Source organism: Muscardinus avellanarius, assembly GCF_963383645.1.
Source record: "Muscardinus avellanarius genome assembly, chromosome: 2".
Lineage (NCBI taxonomy): Eukaryota > Metazoa > Chordata > Mammalia > Rodentia > Gliridae > Muscardinus > Muscardinus avellanarius.
Window position 1 is genome coordinate 53,839,828 of NC_137787.1, and position 22,617 is coordinate 53,862,444.

The 22,617-nt window shown below is 33.7% G+C and overlaps 1 protein-coding gene across 1 annotated transcript in view; it reads right to left on the bottom strand.

The window, feature by feature from the left end:
- Positions 1–21,189, bottom strand: part of DNAJC10 (DnaJ heat shock protein family (Hsp40) member C10) — a gene marked incomplete at both ends in the record, with an annotated part of 130,674 nt that extends 109,485 nt beyond the window's left edge. The window contains 11 exons of the mRNA XM_080689372.1: positions 4,026–4,139; positions 5,089–5,178; positions 7,334–7,471; positions 10,535–10,578; positions 11,977–12,054; positions 13,196–13,289; positions 13,799–13,930; positions 14,182–14,264; positions 17,323–17,373; positions 20,069–20,231; positions 20,986–21,189. Of these exons, the coding sequence (XP_080545498.1) occupies positions 4,026–4,139; positions 5,089–5,178; positions 7,334–7,471; positions 10,535–10,578; positions 11,977–12,054; positions 13,196–13,289; positions 13,799–13,930; positions 14,182–14,264; positions 17,323–17,373; positions 20,069–20,231; positions 20,986–21,189 (1,191 nt within the window). The remainder of the gene's footprint in view (positions 1–4,025; positions 4,140–5,088; positions 5,179–7,333; positions 7,472–10,534; positions 10,579–11,976; positions 12,055–13,195; positions 13,290–13,798; positions 13,931–14,181; positions 14,265–17,322; positions 17,374–20,068; positions 20,232–20,985) is intronic.
- Between the last annotated feature and the right edge of the window lie 1,428 nt (positions 21,190–22,617).

Below are 22,617 nucleotides of genomic sequence, written 5' to 3' on the forward strand. Positions count from 1 at the left end.
GAACTCAGTACAGGTGTGATAACTCTGTGACCACAGATGGCAGCACAGAGTGAGGACCAAAGTGCACTGTGACAGTGGCCCTAATTTCCAGGATGAAGGTACATTATAAGGAAAAGATAAGGGGAAGCTGCATATTGGCAGTCCTAACTATAGAAGAGTCCCATATTTCTTATAGGCTTAAGACTCAGTCTGGGGGATTGCAGAGGGTCCGTGTAACTGCTTTGTTTCAGAGCAGAAACATCAATCTCCCCCACCAACCTCCAGAGTCTAAGCTGTGACATATGGCACCACCCTAAGAACAGAATCACTCCAAAAGCCTAGCTTGCTCTAAGCATTAGCAAGTGGCCCCTTCATCACAGATGCCATGAGAAGCCACTGGCACTTGCTTTTGCAGGGCCTGGGGATATACCCCAGCATTGCAGATGCCACTGCCAGAGGCTAGGCTGCTACTGAGGCTCAACTTTATGGGGCCTGTTATCATGTACCTTTGGAAGCCCATATTCATTGCAAAGAAAACTGCAAGCTAGACTACTGAAACACTGGTAGACACTACTAATGATTATAGTTGAAAAAAAAAAATCACATGGAGGCTACACTTCTGTGTTCACTCAGAACCAAAGCCAAAATGCCTGTCAAACTGATGCCCTGTGTTGCATTTAACCAAAAAAGTCTTTCCCTACAAAAAGCTACTCCATAAAAATGAAAGAGGCAACTGTTACATTAGATGAGCTGACATGAATGTAGGGACTTAGAAGCAGCAAAAAGCAAATAAGCAGCTGCCCATGGTGGCACACTTGTAATCCACAGCCTACATCACATGGAATGGGAAGTGGAGAGTGTTTTCTTTAAGATCTAGAAAAGACAAGGATGTCCACTTTTATCAATTTTATTCCACAGAATACTGGAAATCTTATTAAAAGAAATTATCCTAGAGAAAAGGTAAAGGATATCCAAAATGGAAAGGAGGAAATATTATCCCTGTTTGGAGAGGACATGATTTTATATATGAAAAAATCTACTAGAACTAATGCATTTAAGTAAAGGTATAAGATATATAAATCAACATAAAAAGTCAGCATTTTATAAAAATAATAAAACTGAAAAATGAAATCAAGAAATTTCATTTTTAAAATTTTAAATTTTAAAAATGAAATTTAAAATTTAAAATTGCTACAAAAAATCTATAAGTAAATTTAATCAAGGGGGAAAAGAATCTCTATAATGGAAATTACAAAACACTTATGAAAGAAATTGAAGAGGACACACAAAAAATGGAAGGCATCTATCTGTGTTCATGAATTAGAAGAATCAATACTGTTAAAATGTGCACACTACCCAAGGCAATCTATATTTTCATCAAAATACTAATGATATTCTTCATAGAAATATAAGTAACAATCCTAAAATTCATAGAGAGCCACAAAAGACTGAATAGCCAAGACTATCTTGAACAAAAAGAACAAAGATCAACTGTGTGTAGTGTTATAAAACGTAGTCCATAGCCAGGCGTGGTGGCACAAGCTTGTAATCCCAGTATTTGGGAGGCTGAAATAGGAGGATCGCAGTTTGTGGACAGTCTCAGCTACTTAGTGAGGCCCTTTGCAACTCAGTGAGACCCTGTTTCAAAATAAAGAATAAAAAAATGGGCTGGGGGTATAGCTTGGAGGTAGAATGCCCCTAGATTCCATCCTCAGTACTAAAAAAAAAAAAAAAAAAAAAAAAAAAAGAAAAAGAAAAAGGAAAAACTAAAATAAAACATAGTCCATAGTCCAGGTATTCAGGAAGCTAATGCAAGAGGATTGCTTAAGCCCAGGAGTTGAAGAATAGCCTGGGCAACATAGAACTGTCTCAAAAAACAAAAGCTGCAGGCATTACAATATCTGACTCTTGACTTCAAAATATACTACAGTTATAATAACAAAACAGCATGGAGCAAGGTACTGGGATAAAAATGGACACTTAGACCAATGGAACAGAATAAAAAACCCAGAAACTAATCCCTGCTCATAGAGCCAAATGATCCTCCCCGCCCTTTAATTTTGGTGGTACTGGGGATGGAATCCGTCTACCTCCCAGACCTATTTTATATTTTTTATTTGGAAACAGGGTCTCTTAAGCCAGCAAGGCTGGCTTCGAATCTGCGTGATCCTCTTGTCTCAGCCTCTCAAACTCGAGGATTACAAGCATGTGCCACCATGCCCGGCCAACTGACTTTATTTTTAAAGGCATCAAGAACACAATGAAGTTGGATATACATATGCAGAAGAATAAAACTAGACTTCTTCCTTTCACTATACACAAAAACCAACTCAAAAAGGTTCACACTTAAATGTTAAACCTGAAACTTTCAAGCCCTTGGTGTAGGCAAAATACAGGATTCTTTTTTTTTTGTGGTACTGGGGATGGAACTCAGGGGCATTCTACCTCTGAGCTACATGCCCAGCCCTATTTTTTAATCTTTATTTTGAAGCAGGTTCTCACTGAGTAGTAGCTGAGGTTGTCCTCAAACTGTGATCCTCCTGTTCTGCCTTCCAAATGCTGGGATTATAAGCGTGCACCACCACGCCCGACTCAAAATATAGTATTCTAATTTAACAAAAGTAAAAATAGACAAATGGAGTGTGATATGTGTCAAACTGACAAGCTCCTATAGAGCAAAGGAAACAAAAGAGTGAAGAGACAACTTATAGAATGGGAAAAATATATTCAAATTCTTCATCCAACAAGGGATTAATATCCAGAGTACATAAGGAACTCAAATAATTCAACAGCAAAAGAAGAAATAATCTGATTAAATAGGCAAATGACCTGAATAGACATTTTTCAAAAGATAACAAATAAATGGCAAAGTGGTATTTAAAAAAAATCCACAGCAGTAATTATCAGAGAAATGCAAGTTTAAATCACAAGATATCTTTTATAATGGGTATTATAAAAAGAAAAAATAACCAGTGCTGTTGAGGATGTGGAGAAAGGGGAACTCTTTCACACTGCTGGTGAAAATGTATAATAGTATGGCCATTATAGAAGACAGTATAAAAGTTACTAAAAACTTAAAAATAGAATTACCATATAGTAGTGCTATATGGTGGTCCAACTATTAGGTATATGTCCAAAGAAAATAAAATCACTCCTCTCCTAAGTTTATCACAATACTATTTACAAAAGTTAAGATATGGAATCAAAGTATTCATTAATGAATGAATGTAAAGAAAATGTATAAATATAGAGCGATAAAATGATACTCAGATATAAAAGAGAATGAAATACTGTCATCTGATCTTATTAAGTGAATTAGTCAGGCACAGAAAGACAAGTACTTCATGCTTCTATCTTTGGTGCAAGTTAAAAAGACTGGTCTCACAGAAGAGAGTAGGGCAGTGGTCACTAAGGACTGGGAAGAGGATGGAGGAAAAGGAAGAGGCTAGAGTAAATAGAAGGAGTCAATAATAGTGTTATATACAGCAGAGTAGAGTTAATATGGCCTATAACAAGTTGATATTCTTCAAATAACTAAAAGAGTCTAAAGGTTTCCAAAATACTAAAATGATGGTTGAGAAAACATCCTATTGCCCTGGATTTGACCATTATACATTATAAACATGTTCTGAACTACTATACTATACCTCATAAAATGCACAAAATTGTGTCAATTTTATAAAGTAAAAAATAAAATGATAACTTTTGAATATACTAAGTCAAATAAAAATATTTACATAAAATAGGTAAAATACTCTTCTATAGTAATATACTTCAAAAATACAGATTTATCAAATCTGTATTTTTTCACATTTGACAAATCTGTATAATACAGATTTGTCAAATGTGAAAATAAAAATGCATCATTTTCAGATATAAGTGTTTAATAAAAAAGGAAAGAGAAAACAAAATCTAAGATCAAAAGCATTAGGGGCTTTTAATCTAGAATGCCAAAAACAATTTTATGAATTTAATTTTATTTATTAGACTAACATGGAAGCATATTAACATATTAACTAAAGCTAGGCAAAATACACTTTTCTTACTTGAATATGATCATTTTTGAGTAGAGTTTTCAGTTTTTTCAACTCAGGATCATTTGAATTTTCATTTTTTCCAAAATAAAAAAAAACAAGCCAGCGATGATGTGCCAAGCGATCCTAAAAAGTGAAAAAAAAAAAAGTCAGAGATGGGGAATTTTAAGGTAGAAGTTCTACTTTTTGAGTTGCAATTAGTTTTAGCTACCTTATTCATTAATTCAAAATATTATCTAAAATCTAGACACATTTACACTCTTATTTTGTAGCTTACTGGGAATAATACTATGTAAATCAAATAATATTACAGGTGGTAAGTCAAAGTTATAAAATCTTCAGGCACAACTATGCCAAGAAAAATGTGTTTTTAATAATATAAAGGGGTAGGATTGGAGAATTCAGTGTTTTGAGATTTAACTAAAGACTTTGTAGAAATACAAAAGCTCTGGTTTCAGTAAGTAAAATAAAATAATTGATTCTACCACTAATTGAATTTTTTCCCCCTTGGGTGATACTGGGAATTGAACTCAGGGGCATTCTACTTCTGAGCTACACCCTTAGCCCAATTTTACTTAAAACAGGGTCTCACTAAGTTATTGAGGCTGGTCTTGAACCTGTAATCCTCCTCAGTCTCCCAAGTACTAGGATTAGAAGTATATGCCAAATGCCTGGCTCTAACTGCATATTTCTAAACATTTTATTCACAAACAGTGATTTTTAGTTTTCGGTAAACAAAATAAAGAATTCTATAAGAACATAAAGTTCCAAATCAGATTCAAAGTTGCTTTGTGATCAGAATCTTGCCTTTCCAATTTACCTTTTGAAGCCCACCTTCAGGACTAGGTAGGCAGGTTTCCAAAACTATAGATTCTTCATGAATTAGTGATACCAGAAGTCCAGGATTTAGAATTTATCTACAATTGATGAATATATAAACCTTCGTTTATATATAACCCTTTGTTTATATATAAACAGCTACTTTCAATTCTCTCTAGGGATCAGTAAAACATACTGACTTTAAAATGTATGATCTTGAAAAGTTATCAACATTTATTACAATAAAAAAAATTACCTCTAGTGTGTTTGCTGAAAGCAGTTCAAAATCTGGAAGATTGTGTATTATTTCAAAATATATTTCTTTAGCATCCAATGAACTAAGAAACTAGAATAAGAGAATCATGTTGTAATCTTTTTTTTAGTACACACTCATTACATTTAGTCTTATCCCCCTTTAGTTTTTTTTTTTTTTTTTTTTTGGTGGTACTGGGGTTCCTGGAAGCCATTCTATCTCCAGGCTACACTCCCAGACCTATTTTTACACTTTTATTTGGAAACAGGGTCTCCTAAGCCAGCACGCGGCTGGCTTCGAACCTGCGGATCCTCCTGTCTCTGCCTCCCAAATGCTGCGATTATAAGCATATACCACCACACCCAACTTTCCAAAATAACTTTTTAAAAATACATCACATTTTAGCAGTTATTAAAGTATTATGTAACTGGGTTGCTCTTCAAAAAATTATGTACAAGAAATTTCATTATTAGGTGTTTCACTAACTGGAATTTTCTGTAATTATCACATAGTTCTGTAATTGTAACTTGTAGTTACCTATAAATTATCATAAAAATATATTATGCTCAGTTTAATTTTAAGGCTAACCATGCTATACAGAATGCCATGTTTTGCATATTTGTGTACAATTTTAATAGAATTTTGATGAACTAAGACATTTTATACCCCAACCAATAATTTATAGTAGTTAACAACTTAAAGCTGGATAATCAGAATATTTTTTCTTATTATGAAATTTTTCATAAATGATAATGTCCATAGGTCAAACAACATTGGAAGCTGGGTGTGTGGCACATGCTTGTAATTTCAGCATTCTGGAGGGTGAGACAGGAGGACTGTGGTTCGTGGACAGCCTCAGTTACTTAATGAGGCCTTCCACAATTTAGTGAATCCTGTCTCTGCCTCCCAAGTGCGGGGATTACAAGCGTGCACCACCACCCCCAGCTGGCAAATCTCCCTTCTAAAAAATCTTTTTTGTATGTATTTTATCCTAAGCATACCTGCATACTTTGTTCACAGAACTCTCCTTGCTATATAATTCTCAATGGTTACATGAAGAAAGTATATGAAGGCTGAAAAAAGTTTCATTTTTTTGTGTGTGGGTGTGGAGATGGAACACAGGGGCATTCGACTTCCAAGCTACTCCTCTGACCTATTTTTTATTCTTTATTTTGAAACAGTCTCGCTAAGTTGCAGAGGGCCTAAGTAGCTGTCCCGTGAACCACGATTCTTGGGTCTCAGCCTCCCGAATGCTGGGATTAAGTGTGCCATCGCACCCAGCTTCATATTTTAAATTACGAACCATCTCTGTTAAATAATTCAAATAGTACTTGAAAGATCTAAAACATCCTTAAAAACTTACAGAACCATCACTCTTTGTCTTAGAGTAGAATTAGCTAGTTACACTTACAGAAGGTATTATCTAGACCAATTGCTAAACTTCACTTTCTAGATATATTTAGCTGGTATAGTACTTTATAGTTTTAAAATCTGAGAGCTTTAGAGGACAAGAGTGTTTAATTTACCATATCCTTTTACTACATTTCCAGTGTCACTCATTTCTGCTCCTAATTCAGCATCCTAGCTTACAATTTTAGATCATGAAGCCCAAAAATCTCACACTTTGTATGAGTGTACAAAATACTGAATATTGAAGGCAGCAGACCATTTTAAGCATTAACCAGGGCATAGGCAATCCTTTTGAAGGGACAACATAGGGTAACTGGCACATTTCTGGAGGGCAAATCTGGCAATCTGTGTCTATTTTGGAAACAGGTTCTTGCTAGGCTCTGAGTTTCACTAAGTTACTGAGGCTGGTCAAACCTGTGATCATCCTGCCTCAGCCTCCTAGGTACTGGTATTACAGATATGTGCCACCATGCCTGACCATGATCTATTTTTATCATTAGTAAATATACAATTAAATGGAAAAAAATGAAAATTCATGGTATAAAACATTCTTTCATTTTACCTAAGAATGCATTTCTTACTTTTGGGATTTAAAAATGTAATGGCTTTTATGTAATGGAAATGTTGCTTTGAAAATATTTCTGATTAGAGACTTTACAAACCAAAGTATGTATTAAACAAGATCCTAGAAATTAAATATTTGTTTTAACTAATGAGATGTCAATCAAATGATATAAATAATTCATTTCCTTGTTCATTGCTTATAAAATGATGCATTAATTTTGAATGTGTATGAACACATTTTTATATAAGGAAGCTTCTTTTATGCTACTCATACCAAAATATTGTTTGTTTCTTTGTTATTTAAAGTGGCTCCAGGAGGAAAATAAGCAGTAGTACTTGTTGTAATATCCAAACTTTTACAAAGGTTGTCCTGGGTTGCACAGTCCATCCATCCTACATTAACAAGACCATCCTAAAATGGAAACAAACAAAAAACATGCTATTGTAAATAGAAGAAAAAGTTAGAGATTTAGCTTGACTTGGCTAAAAACTTTTCTATTATAAAACTTTTTTTCGTTTTTATAGTACTAGAAATTGGAAAAAGAGTCTCATGCATGGTAGGCAAGTTTTCTATCACTAAACAAATTTCCCTTTCAAAACTGTATTTTCAGACAGGGTCTCACTAAGTTTTCCAGGCTGGCCTATAACTTTAAATCTTTGTGTCTCAGCCTACTGAGTAGCTGGGATTACAGCTGTGTGCCACTACACCCAGCAGAACTTTTTATAATAGTACTTGATAACTTAAAATAATAGTTTCCTCTTGATAGTAAACATTTTAACAATTCTTTGCATAAATCTATGTAACAAAATATGGGATGTAGCTGAAACTATACTGAATAAACACTCAGAAAACAGAAAAAAGGAAATAGAAATAAAAACCAATAAAAACAAATAGAAAATAGAAAGACTGGTAAAGCATAATAAATCCTTTTTGAGAATGATCACGAAAAAAACCAGAAATAGTACAAATAACCATTATCAGAAGGTAAAAGTAGTATTACTAAAGAGCCTACAGATTATAGACAATAAAAACTTCATAAAAATCATAAGAGAATATATATAACTCTATAAAAATACATTTAAAATTTTAGTTGAAAGGATATGTCTCAGAAAAAGGTTACTAAACAGAAAGAAGTAGAAAAATAAAAATAACCTGATACACATAAAAGACTAGAAAAATCTATAAATTTAGATGTAAAAAAACCTTCAGGAATAGATGGCTTCCCTGATGAATTCTACCAAGGAAAAAAAGTTATTTGAGGTGGAAATAATACCAATCATATAGAAACTATTTCCAAAGAGAGAAAATGATTTTTCAACACATTTCAAGGCCAGCATTAACTTTCACTCTTTGATGCTAAAAGGGCACAAGGACTCTTTGTACTAGAAAGGAAGATTATAGTCCAATATCTCTAATTACCAAAGAGTAAAATAAAAAAAAGATAATAGTGCTCATAATTTATCTTCAAATATTCTAATTTTAATTGATTTGAGGGAACCCTGCCTTGGTGTTTTATTTTTTTTAATATCCTCAAATAATTTTAATTATGTAGCACTGAAAAAACATTGGCCTAAGCATATGGCAAAATAGGGAAATGAAACACAGGCATAACTTTGCCATCTTAATATTAAACAGAATTTATGTAAAAAAAATTCTTAATGCATAAAGAGCCATCAAAAGGTTATAATGATCTTGAATATATTGTTAGCAATATGTCAAAGTAAGGTCATGCACTGCTTAATAATGTTTTGCTTAACAATGGACCCCATATATGACAGTGACTCTATAAATTATAATGGAGTTGAAAAGTTCCTATTACTTAGTGAATGCATACCTAAAGAAGGGGCAAGAGAAGAAAACTGAAGAAGGAAAAAAAAAAACTACAAGAAAGTTCAGTGAAGGGTTTAGTAAAGCCTTTTCAAGACGTTTAATAAGCTTCTTAAAAGGTTTGAAAACACAGATCACAAGACCAAACGGTTTTCATTGAGAGGGAATTCATGTTGCATTATCTAGATACAAGCAAATCTATAATGAAAAAGAAACCAAGAAAACTACCATGGACATATTTCTGAAAAGAGTGACACCTCAAGACGACCCTGAGGCAGGTCCTTCAAGGATTCCACACGAAGGTAGGACAAGCTCCACATGGGTTACTGCTCACGCAGGCATCCAGTAGAAGATAGTGCTATTAATGATCCTGACACTGTGCAGGTTTAGGCTAACGTGTGTTTTTGTGCTTTAGTTTCTAACAAAAAAAGCTTAAAAAGTGAAAAATGTTTCAAAAAAATAGAAATAGAAATACATTAAGAATATAAAGAAAGTATTTTTGTATAAATCTATGAAATGTTTGTCTTTTAAGGTATTACTATAAGAGAATTAAAGGTTTAAAAAACAAAGTTTATAAAGTAAAAAAATTATAGTAAGCCTAGGATAATTTGTTATCAAAGAGAGAAAATTTGTTTTTGTAACTTAATATCACCTAAGTGTTTTTAAAGTCTACAGTAGAGTATAGTAAGATGCTAGGCTTCATACTCACCCTTCACCTGTGCTCTCTAGAGGTATACCAGTATTTATCTTGTATATAATGTAAAACATACTTTTATTATAATTATCTATGTTTAGATAAATACTTAATACTGTGTTACAGTTTTTGTTATAATAACCCAGGAGGAATAGGCTATTCCATATAGGCTAGTGTGAAGCAGGCCACATCATCTAGGTTTGTGTAGGTCCATTTCATGATGTTCACACAATGACAAGCTTGCCTAATGATTTATCTCTTAGGACATATCTCTGTCCTTAAGCAACACATAAATAATAAATAAACAAACAAACAAATAAATATATATGAAGGAATAACAGAAATATAGGAAGAAACACATAAATCAACAATTGTATTTGAAAGTTTTAGTATGCACATCTCCAAAATTGAAGACCAACTAGGGCAAAAATAGATGATGTAGATATAAATAATATGATTAATAAATCTCATAACAGACATAAAAATTATACCTAACATAGAGAGCTTACTAATATTGAGTTCACATGGAACTTTCTCAATTTCCTCAACTGACAAACTCCCAGGCAACAGAGGAAGCTTCAATAATGTCAAAGAATCAACATCACACAGACTACATTCCCCAACTAAAACCTGATATGAACAAAAGAAATAACAAAATATTTAAAAAATAACAAAAGGTAAAGTTTGAAAATGACAAAAACATTAACATATATCTAGTGGAATAAAGAATTACAGAATGCTTACAAGTGAGTGACAAATGAAAATACCACATGTCAAAATGTGTTGAAGACAGTTATTTAGAAAGAAGCTTATAGCTATGAACACATTTATCAGAAAATATGATTACAAATAAGTGAGTTAAGTGTCCAAGAAACTGGAAAAAAAAACTGGAATCAATTTGTAAATGTGTTTCTTTACATAATGATATAGTTTACAAAATGATGGATGCTTACCAACATGCCACTAAGCCTGAGTCGTGTCTGTGAAGTCAAACAATCTGAGGGGAAAAAAACTGTATGAGGCTATTTTAGCTTTATTAAGCCTAGACTCTCATGCCTTTTCCCCAAATTACCATGTTGATTCTAAGGCAGTTAATGGAGCTGTACTGGTAAATACTGAAACCTTTATTTAGTAGGTAGAGATGAGGCCAAAGTCTCATTTTACAGACATATGCACATTCATATTCTCTCTCTTATTCCTTTCCCCTTCATTCTCAGAATTTCTGGCTACAAGGACAATGTGTAAATGGCTATTTATGGTGTTACTGTCAAATATCCCCTCATACTAACAATCTCCTTTATCCAAGAGCTCATGATTTTGGAGAAATAAAATGTAATGAATCTATTTTATAAAGGTATGTAAGCATCTTAAAAATAGAATAAAAGATTAAAATAAGTTTTTTACTCTTTTCATAAAAGTTCTATAAATATGAATGCTAGGATATAATGTGGTAAGATTTGGAAGAAAGGGAACTATAGCATTATAGAGCCTTTTGTGGTAAAAGCAATATACCTGGGGTGAAAAGCAAAAAAAAAGTTACAAAGTTTAAAAAAAGCTTTTTCCATATGAGGATGGAAAGAAATCTGGGGACTAGGCCAAAATTAAGATAAAACCTCCTGGTAACAAACTAACTTTAAAGCTCACTTTTTGCTCAAAGTAGCATCTGTCTACCACAGGCCTTACAGGATGGAGTGAGTACTTAAATTTCAGTTACAAAATGTTACATTCCTATCAAAGCAGCATAGAAAGTGCAAGGTCATATGTGAGGAAAAATAAAACCCCTAATGGAATTAAGCATATAAAAATGAGTCATGAGTCAGGATATTTTAGAATATTGGGGCCAATTTTTAATCAGCCTCATTGAATGCATTCAAGTTTACACTTTGTAGTTTAGTATGAAGGATACTAAATTTTCAACTTAATTTTACCAAGGGAAAAGCCCTAGAAATAAGAAGGTATCATCTTCATATGTATAATTTTAGGCAGATGTATAAACTTTTGATATATATAAATATGAGGCAAAGTCCACCTTCCTCAAAAATTATCATTTTGGGAGAGATTACAGTTGTTACCAAATAATTATTTTTGCAAACTGCCAAATATACCTGTGGCTGCTGAGGTACAATGTATCATGTGTACAACTAAGTTGAAAAATTTGTATACCAAACCCCCAAAATAAATGATGCACTGAAAATAATTTGATAACCTCTTATGTGTAAAACAACAAAAAAGGTACACATTTATTAAGTGAAAAATCATAATCTTGAGTTTAAATTGTGGTTTCAAATAATCAGTTGATTATTTGCTAAAAAGTCAATTACAGTAGAATACTTAAAACTGTCACCTAAAATGTAAATGCCATAGTCTTCTCACTTTAAGAAAATAATAAAATTACCTCCTGCTTTGGAGCAAAAAGTGATCAGCCAGCCAATACCAGCAGCAAAAGCAGTCTGTATGGAGTTAACAAAATTTCCTTAAAAGAAAACAAAGTTAGGATCACCTACTAGTCAATACTGGAAAGTCTTCCAAATGCTTTTTTCTTTCTAAACCCACCTTCTTCGAATCCACTACTGAGTATTACCAGTTATCTCTCTAAAAATTCTACTTAGCATGTCTAAATCCTTTACTCTCTCTCCAGGTTTTAATCCTATAAAATCTAAATTCATTATTTCTTTAAGAAGAAAACTCAGTGGTAAATAACACCCTTGTAATCTGAGTTTTGTCTGTACTGAGTTTGCCTGGTCTATCTCAACTGTTTTCTACTCTATCCTAGTGCTACTTTTTTGTCAGATTAAGTATTGCCAATTTCTAAAGAAACAGTACTCTCTAAAGGCTTCCTATTCAACTAGGTTGTCTCATATTGTTTATACTTCTCTAACCTTATCTCTATTATAATAGTTTCTACAATACATAACTGGTATTAAATCAATAAACATTGTTAACTATGAATATGCTATCACTTTAAGGACAATTCAGGGTAAATAATCAGCCTAAAGTCACTTGAATTAAAAGCCTAAGAATACAAGTATTTTTTAACTTGAAAATTAAAATAGCCATGAATTTATTGTTCATATTTATGAAAGCAATTAAATGGCTGCATTACTAAACATTTAGCTACATTTTGAAAGATGTCTTTTTACCTAGTCCTGTCTCATATTCATCACATTTTAGTTTCTTTACAAATATAACTAGTCGTTTAAATATTTACTATTCCAGACATCAGAACAATGACAATTCCATTCTAAGAAGCATGAAAAAGATACCTCAAAATTTCAACATTATGATCAAAATGTTAAAACTGACCTTAAAAAACTCAAAACACCAATTTCAATTTTTTTCCTTGAAAATCAAGCAAATTAATAAGATAAAATTACCAGCTGGGTACAGTGGCGCACACTTGTAATCCCAATATTTGAGAGGCTGAGACAGGATGATTGTGGTTCAAGGACAGTCTTAGCTACTTAGTGAGGCCCTTCACAACTTAGTGAGACCCTGTTTCAAAATAAATAATTAAAAATAGGGTTAGGGGTGTAGCTGAGAGGCAGAATGCTCCTGAGTTCCATCCCTAGTACTGCAAAAAAAAAAAAAAATTTTTTTTAATTTAAAAAAATTACCTGTTGTTAATTCCGTCACTGTACTTTTTACATGCTGCATGGCAAAGTTCACTAAGCTTTCCTTTGATCTGTCTCCGTGGTATTTCACTGCAGCCTATTTAATTTTATAAAAGGAGAAACATCTGTTACTTTTCATTTTTAAAATTCACTAAAAATAATGCCACATACCTTGATTTTACATTACTTTGAACAATACAGTAAGTTCTATCTTTCAACAGTACAATATATTTCCATGACTCTAAGAATCTTGCTAAGTCTATAGAAAATATATTATTAAAACATTTATGAAATAGTTTCAGTTTCATCATTGTAAATGAAGGAAAAAGGCTATTAGAGCTTATGTGCAATGAGATGATATCTACAAAATACTTTGTAAACTACAAAGCACATATGTATAATGAATGGTGTTCTTTGGGACAGAAAATGAAATTGGAAAAATTTAAGTTTGAAATACAGCAAAGTCAAAGTAATGGCATCTAAAAGTATTCATAAAATAATTCAAAATGTTTATTATTACTACTAAGATGGCACCTATATTGTGTTTTCTCTAGAATTTCCCATTATAAAGCTCCACAAGTTTGAAAAATGCTGACTAGCCCTTACCATTCCAGACCTAAAAATAAAGAGGCTGGGGTAGCTGTTGACGCCTTTCATTCGGCAAAGCATTCTGTCATCACCACAGTTGACGGCTCCAATTCGAAGCAATCCATCCACTTCCTTAGCAAATTCTCTCCACTACAAGAGAAAAAGAAAGCATAAGTATTTACCTAGTAAGATAATTTTTCTTCCTTTGAGAACACTTCAAGTTATACAGTCTTAGAAGATAATTTTTATCAAATAAAACTACCCATATGTGAAAGTATTTTACAATTATTTCTGATAGTCAAAATTACTATTTATGGAAAAAACTCAGTATATTAAAAAGATATAAAAATAGTATCAATTAGAAATAAAATTTTAATAATTAGAAGGTAAAAAGTACATACAGTGGGAGCTAATTCATGGCAGTGTGAACATCCTGGGGAGTAAAAGTTTACAAACCACAGTTCTCCAGAATTAACAGCAGCATCTACGAGTACATAAAACAGAGTTATTCACTAAAGATTAATGTATATTTGGGTTAAAAAACATTTTGTTGGGATCAAAATGGAAAAAAAATATATAGTCACATCTTTCAGAGAGCCCTTAAATCGTTTTTTGTGATTTTTTTTTCTATAAAAATATTTTATTTCCAATGCCAAACCAATAACTTTATAAAAACTCTGTGCTCATATTTGAATAAAAAGACAGCTTTGAAATGTAAGATAAACATGGCCATGAAGCTATAAAAAGGGAAGCACAATGACCTAACAGCCAAATCTCACATAAGCCTTTGTGTGCAAAGAGAAACAGTAATAGTGCCTGAGAATGAGGCTCTTCTACTATGTACACCACACAGATTCCCAAACTTAATTGTCTAATCGCCCCCGTTTCAGAAAGGAAATTACTCAGTGTCCCCAGGTGTTCCCACTGCCCCCTTATTTTAATCAGTACTACCCAGCTGTACCGGAGGCTACTACTGCCACCCAATTGGTCCAGCACCCCTACCCACTAGGGTGGAAACACTAACTTTGGGCATCTATGATCTCCAGTATAGGTTATATATGTGGTCAATTAATTCTGACAATTACTCCAAATTCTCAAAGAATCCATTAAAAGACTTATACAACATACACAGCAAGAAATGAGGGATTAAATTTAATCTTTGCACTAAAAAGACACTTATTTTAGAAAATCCTGTTGCTTGAAAAGTGTAAGATCAAGGAGCCGGGTGTGGTGGCACACACTTCTAACTGTATTTGGGAGGCTGATATAGGACAATCATGGTTGCAGAGAGCCTCAGCTACTTAGTGAGTCCCTTTGCAACTCAGTGAGACCCTGTTTCAAAATCAAGAATAAAAATATAGGGCTGGGGGTGTATCTCGAAGGTAGAATGCGCCTGGGTTTCATCCCCAGTACTACAAAAAAAAAAAAAAAAAAAAAAAAAAAAAAAAAGAATCAAGGGTTTTACCATTTCAAAACATTAATACACATTTGATAAAATAACAGTTTAAAACACTACATATTGTCTAATTCAAACTATATTATATATTATGATCCATAAAATGACATAAGAAAAGAAACTTCATGCATTTTAAAATTTTCACATCACAGGATGTGCTCTGATACATGAAAAAGTTAAGTTAAAGGCACTTTATTTTTGGCTAAGGTTTTTCATATAATTTTATATTGAAATCAGTTATCAGAAATTTCAAAACAATCCTTTTACAAGTTATAATAGGAAATTAAAATATTAATACCATACTAAATACATGGAATAAATTCAGATTAACTAGAAATATGTACAGCACTCAATGTTCACCTACATTTCAAGCACAAGTCAAATCTGTAGACAAAGATTTCATCTTTACATTACAGGCAAGGTGTGTAATTTAGGATTTTATCAATTGTTGTTTGGCAATGCTTGGAAAGTCTGACAAACAGACCACTCTATCTAGCTGGTCAAAATAAACTATGGCTTAGATCATAATCTGGTGCAAATCTAGGTAAAAGTCTTTATAGGATGTAATTTCTTTTTTCTTTTCTGGTGGTTCTAGAGATTGACCTGGGGCATTCTACCTCCAAGCTATTCCTCCAGCCATTCTTGTCTCAGCCTCCCAAGTACTGGGATTCCAGGCACGTACCACCACGCCCAGCTAGATACAAATTTTTTCCCCTCCTTTCCTTTTAATTTTTTATTGGTGTACTGTAATTGTATGTGATAGTGAGATTCATATGTGCACATGGCTTTATTTGGTCTATTTTCTGCCCCATACTTTCCCTTTCCCTCTCCAGAATGTAAATGTTAATAAAGAGGGATTATTTTATTACTTATAAACATAAAATGAACTGTTATTTACATAAAAAAGAGTATGTACTATGGTTCTAAATCCTAAAATAAAAATGTGAGGTAAAAAAAATCTAAATGGCATTTAACACAAAAACCTTGTTTATTATAAAGATGTCTAATTTTAGTACTTTGTTTTTATAGAACAACTTCTACCATATTTGTCTAGGTTTCACTAACAGTAAAATAGGGATAAAAGTATTAATATTTTTTCAAAGATTCTCTCCATGTTGTCCAGGCTGGGCTAAAACTCGTGATCCCCTTTGTATCAGGGTGTGTGCCACCATACCTGGCAAAAAGTATTTTTAATACTAGATTGTCATTACAAAATGAAATGTTTCTGCATAATGACTCAAAATGAGTATATTTCAAAATGACATTTTTGACCTATAAATTATAAAACTATACCTAATATTTATTCTCTATACAAGTACAACTAATAGTTTCTGTTAGCCTAGGAAAATATAAGGTAGAAGTACCGAGTTCCTCTTTCTTGCCCTATCTTCAAAAAGACGCCTGTATTATGTAGTACTATTCAGAATGACTGGTATACATGTGAGATATTCTCTGCTTTTGCAAATACTATCTAGAACTGATTATAGTGACTGAAATATTACTGTACTATGCTACACACACATATATGATAATATGCACATGTTTAATGGAAAGGATGAGAATATTTTAAGAGCTTTGAAACCAGAGATTTAAAAGTTTAATGTAAGCTGGGCGTGGTGGCACACGCTTGTAATCCCCGTGCTTGGGAGGCTGAGACAGGAAGATTGCACAGGTTCGAAGTCAGCCTCAGCTACTTAGTGAGGCTCTCAGCAACTTAGTGAGACCCTGTTTCCAAATAAAAATATACAGTATAGCCCAGAGGTAGAAGGCCTCTGGGTTCCACCCCCAGTACCACCAAAAAAAAAAAAAAAGTTTAATGTAGTCCTTCTGTACTAAAGTTGGACATTTTGGAGTTTCCTGGTAAAAGTGAGCCATATAATTTGGACTAATTTTTCTACTACTAACAATTGCAAAACTGGACTAAATATAAATGATCTGCATTAACATTGTTAATATACAGTATGTGCCATATTACTTTTCTCAAATCCAAAATATTTTTTTAACTTCTGAACACAACTGGACCTAAGAATTTTATTTGAGATTAGACTAGTACTAGTTTTAGAAAATCATATTCCCACAAACTTACCAAACTCTCTTCTTTCCAATGTTATGATTTCAGGATCATCATCATAAATACCTATTTTAAAAGTACATAAAATATTAAAATTAAAAACACTTCTCCATAAATTACTGCATAAAAATAGATTATTTGCTTTTACTTTAATCCTCAAAAAAATCAATTCTACTAAATCTCAAACTTGAATATGTAACAAAGAGAAAAACCAACAGTAAATAGTACAATTGGTGACACTTTAAAAGTGATCTAATGACATTATTTTTTTGATATGGCATAAGTGTGTGTGTGTGAATATTTTTTAATATTCACACAATTTCATCTTTACAGAAAATTTCTATTTTCTAACTTTTTTCTTTTCAGTACTGGTGAGTGTAGCAAGGTCCTTGCATATGCTAGGCAAGCACTGAGCTACATCCCCAGCCTTCTAAAAATTTAATTTTGAGACATGGTCCATTAAATTGTGCAGTCTGGCCTCAAACTTGTGATCCTCCTGCCTCAGCTTCCTAAGTATCTGGAAAATAATTATAGACTCATCTGGGCATGGTGGCACATGTCTGTGATCCCTGTACAGTAGGACTGCAGGATAAGGCCAGCCTTACCAACTTAGTGAGATCCTGTTTCAAAATAAAAATAAAGTAAGGCTAGGGGTGCAGCTCAGAGGCAGAATGCCCATGAGTTCAATCCCCAGTAACACTCAAAAAAAAAACAAGAGGAAATAATTTTAGACTCATAGAAGCTGCAAAGAGTACAGACTCTCATTACTTTCGCCCAGCTTTCCCTAGCAGTGACATTTTAATAGGCTGTAGTTCAGTATCGATAATCAGAAAATTGAAACTACTACATCACTGTTAGATTATAGAACATATTTAATTTTCAGATTTAAAAAGTGGTATCACTTTAAAATATTTCCCACTGGTAAAAACATTACAATTCTGACATTTACAAAGTACAGACATTTAGTAGTAAGTGTAAATTTTATTAACCACAATTAAAATCAATGAAAAAATCTCTCGTTACTATGTAAATTATCCAAATAATATTAACAATAGATTTACACCAGGGGTCAGCAGATTTTCCTTGGAGGCGATCAGTAAATTGGGCTTTGTGGGACATGATTTTTGTCACAAAACCTCTGCCTTCCAAGAAGTGCCAGTCAATATAATATATACACAAACATAACTTCCAATAAAACTTTATGTAAATAAACAGATGGTAAGCCAGATTTGGCTGGTGAAATATAGTTTGCCAGCATCTGACATAGGTTATCAAGCTTTCAAGTATACTAAAATATAACTGAAAATGCCATCTTGGGCTAGGCATGGTAGTTGCACAGTTACAACCCTAGGAGGATCAGAAAGCTTAGGGGGGCTGAGAAAGCATCACAGGGCTGAGACTAGCACACAGTAATTTAACAAGAACTTGTTTTATTTTTTGTGGGACTGGGGATTGAACCCAGAGGCATTCTACCTCTGAGCTACAACCCCACATCTATTTTATTTTTATTTTGAAAAAGGGTTTTGCTAGGTTGATGAGACTATCACTACTAAGCCTGGTATGGTGGCACACACTTGTAATCCCAGTACTTGGGAGGCTGAGACAGGAGGATTGCAGGTTCTCAGCCAGCCTCAACTACTTAGTGAGGCCCCTCCTCAACTTAGTGAGACCGATTTAAAATAAAAATAAAAATAGGGCCAACGGTGTAGCTTGAAGGTAGAATGTTCCTGGGTTCAATCTCCAGTACTGCAAAAAAAAAAAAAAATCTCACTACTTATTGAGGTTCCTCAATTCTGCGATCCTTCTGTCTCATATGTGCCACATGCCTGGCTAACTTTTTCTCTTTTCTTTTAAATAGGGCTAGCAGTGTAGCTCAAAAGTAGAATACCCTTCGGTTTAAACCCAGTACCACATATTCATACAGAAAAAGAAATATATATATATATATATTTTTTTTTTTTGGTGGTACTGGGGTTCCTGGAAATCCTTCTACCTCCGGGCTACACTCCCAGACCTATTTTATATTTTTATTTGGGAACAGGGTCTCTTAAGCCAGTGAGGCTGGCTTCGAACCGGTGTGATCCTCCTGTCTCCGCCTCCCAAGTGCCGGGATTACATGCGTGCGCCACCACGCCTGGCTAAGAAAATATATTTTGAAAAGAAAATCAGTCCTGGGAAACCAACTCTTCAGAAATAAATTTAAAACATTTTAGTCAGTCTGATATAAAGGCTATTTTAGTTATTAAAATTACATTTGAGGCTAATTAATGACTACAAGAAATACTGGTTATCTGAATACATCCTCTTGCCGTGATATGCCTGTGTTTACTTTCCTTCTTCCTTAGTTCCTTTAACTTGTTTCTTCCTTTTCTTATTTCTTATTCTTTTCAAAATCTTAGACTTTTTCAGTAAGGGTTCCACCAGAGAAAGATGGCATTTCTATTGGAGTAGTTACCACTAAAGAAAGTTTAGCCTTTGTTGAAATATAATACTCTAGGATTTTAAGTCTTTACTATTTAACTTTTAGTGTAAACATATGCATTTTTATTAAATAAGAATGCTTATTTAAAAAGTATTAAGATTCTTTGATCAATACATTCTCATATTTGTATAGGTAATCTCTGTACACTGACTTTCGTTTTGAGTTTCATTCCCATGGTAAATTAAAAAGAATTAACCACGATTATACATATTAAGCTAAGTAGTGAAACAAAATTAACATTTCTGAGAGTAAAAAAATTGCAATATCATATTGTCTTACCAAAATCATAACGGTAATAGTTCCAGCTTTCATATTGTCCTCCTTGATTATCTTCAAGTCCCTTTTCTCCATATTTGTCATACTTTTTCCGTAGGTCTTCATCTTTGAGTACTTCATATGCTCTATTTATTTTTAAAAAATCACCATGTGCGTTTGGGTTGTTCTGTTAAAAATATTAGAAGAGTTATTTCAGATACACAATAATGTAAGTCCTTTCAGAGCCTATATATTTAGTTAATCCAGACATGTCTGTGATATTATATATAAGGAGTGGTAACTAGTGTGATGAGTTATCATGGGCAAAATAAAGAAATATTTTCTAATCATCTTCAAAAAAATATAGCCAGGCGTGGTGTGCATGCTTGTAATTCCAGCATTCGGGAGGCTGAGACCTGAGGATCTACTTTACTATAAAAAATACTTCAACTACATCACTGACAAGATGGTTTTGAGATTGTCCTTAATACACTATTGAAAACTGGTTTACAAATTAAAAAGGAATTACATATTTGGTTATAAACATTGCTTCAGACTATCCTGAGTAGGAAATTTTGCTTCTGTTTTGAGCATAGCAGCTAAGTTATAATTTTGACATTATTGTTCTTAATCATTCTGAACATTTGTATAACACACATATTAAAATATACTAAAATAGCCAGGCATGGTGGTGCATGCCTGTAATCCCAGCATTTGAAAGGCTAGGACAGATGATCATAGCTGGCAGACAGCCTCAGCTGCTACCTAGTAAGGCCCTTTGCAACTCAGTGAGACCCTGTTTCAAAATAAAGAATAAACAATAGGGCAGAGGGCATAGCTCAGAGGTAGAATGCCCCTGGGTTCCATCCCTATTACGGTGAAAAAAAAAAAAAAAAGTACTAAAATATAATAGATATTTTCAAAACTAAAATTGTACCTACCGGGTTTTTATCAGGATGTAACTTCAGTGCTAATTTCTTAAAAGCTTGTCGTATTTCTCTACTGCTTGCAGTTTTGGATACTCCAAGTAAACTGTAAAAATCCTGATCTGTGCTTACTAAAACAGCCATAAACACTATCAGAAAACAGAGACTGGTCCTTTTTAAGTCTCTGAAATAGTCATTTTTATTTAACCAGACTCCCATTCTCTTTTTTTATACAAGTTCTGACTTAAGTGAACATCAAGATATACTGCTGGGTCCAGTTGATATAATATGGAAATTTAAAAACTTCTCTTTGCATTACTTCAAGGGTGTATCAAACATCACAAAATTGGCTCCAAAATGTTAACCTAAAGAAAAAAACCCAGACAATTAAAATACATTTAAATTAAGCAGCAATAACGTATTTACCAAATAATAACATAGTCAGCAATAAATGGCGAATGCTCGATCTATTCTTTGGAACTCCTTTTCACTTATTCCATATTCAGGTAGCCACTCAGGAAAGCAGATAAAAGGTAGTGAGGAGGGTAGCTAGAACATTAACATTTACAGTCTCAGTCTCTCTCTCTCTCTCTCTCTCTCTCTCTCTCTCTCTCTCACACACACACACACGCGCGCACACACACACACACACACACACACACACACAGCAAAGAGAAGTCTCTGATCAGCACTACACACAAGGGGGGTAAATCAGCTATATTTCCTTTTCTACCTAACTTACTTGTTATTCTTTTGTAACATCTTTTTTGTTAGTGGGGGTGGAATCCAGGGGCTTTTCTACCTCCAGGTTATACTCCCAGACCTATTTTATATTTTATTTGGAAACAGGGTCTAAGTTGCTGTGAGCCTCACTAAGTAGTGGAGGCTGGCTTCAAACCTGTGTGATCCTCCTGTCTCAGCCTCCCAAGCGCTGGGATTACAAGTGTGCGCCACCACACCCGGGGTGCACCGAGTTTTCTAAAGTGCTTGTACTGAATTTATGTAGAGACTATTTTATTAAAAGAGCAAATTAAAATTAAAATAGCAAATTAGTGTAATTTTACTGCAAAGTTCATATTTAGTATAAATAAAAATAAGAAAAGAAACAAATCAGACATGCTCACCTCTGAAGGGGAAAATAAGTGATTATTTCACCTTAGAACATTTAAACTGGTACACTTTAATTTCTAATATATGCTTTGGGGAAAAAAAGCCTCACTTTCTCAGCATCCTCGGTTTCACCTTTATTTAATTCCAAATGCTTATTTAAAAAATCTTACCTGTGAATGGTCTTCCTCTCACTTCTAATCCTTCCTTTTCATCTCACAAAAACCGACCTTTGTAAAATATAGCAGTGGAGAATAAGAAATATCCAAGCTGGAAAGAAAGAGAGTTTATCTCAATCTCCGCTTTGGGATACTGCGTTCCTAGCCTCAGGGTAGTTCTCGTTCTGCGGGGTGTGGAGGACCGCCCGGGGCGGGAGCTCGGGACAGGTGAAAACCCGGGGCGAAAGCATCACACTGCGGTCTCTCCGGAGTGGGATGGGGAGAGGGAAAGATGGAGACCGGGTACCCGGGCTGTCAAGTGCGAGTCCAAAGTCTCAGGTCGGGCTAAGCGAGAAGAAACCTGAGTAAACGGAGCTAAGTG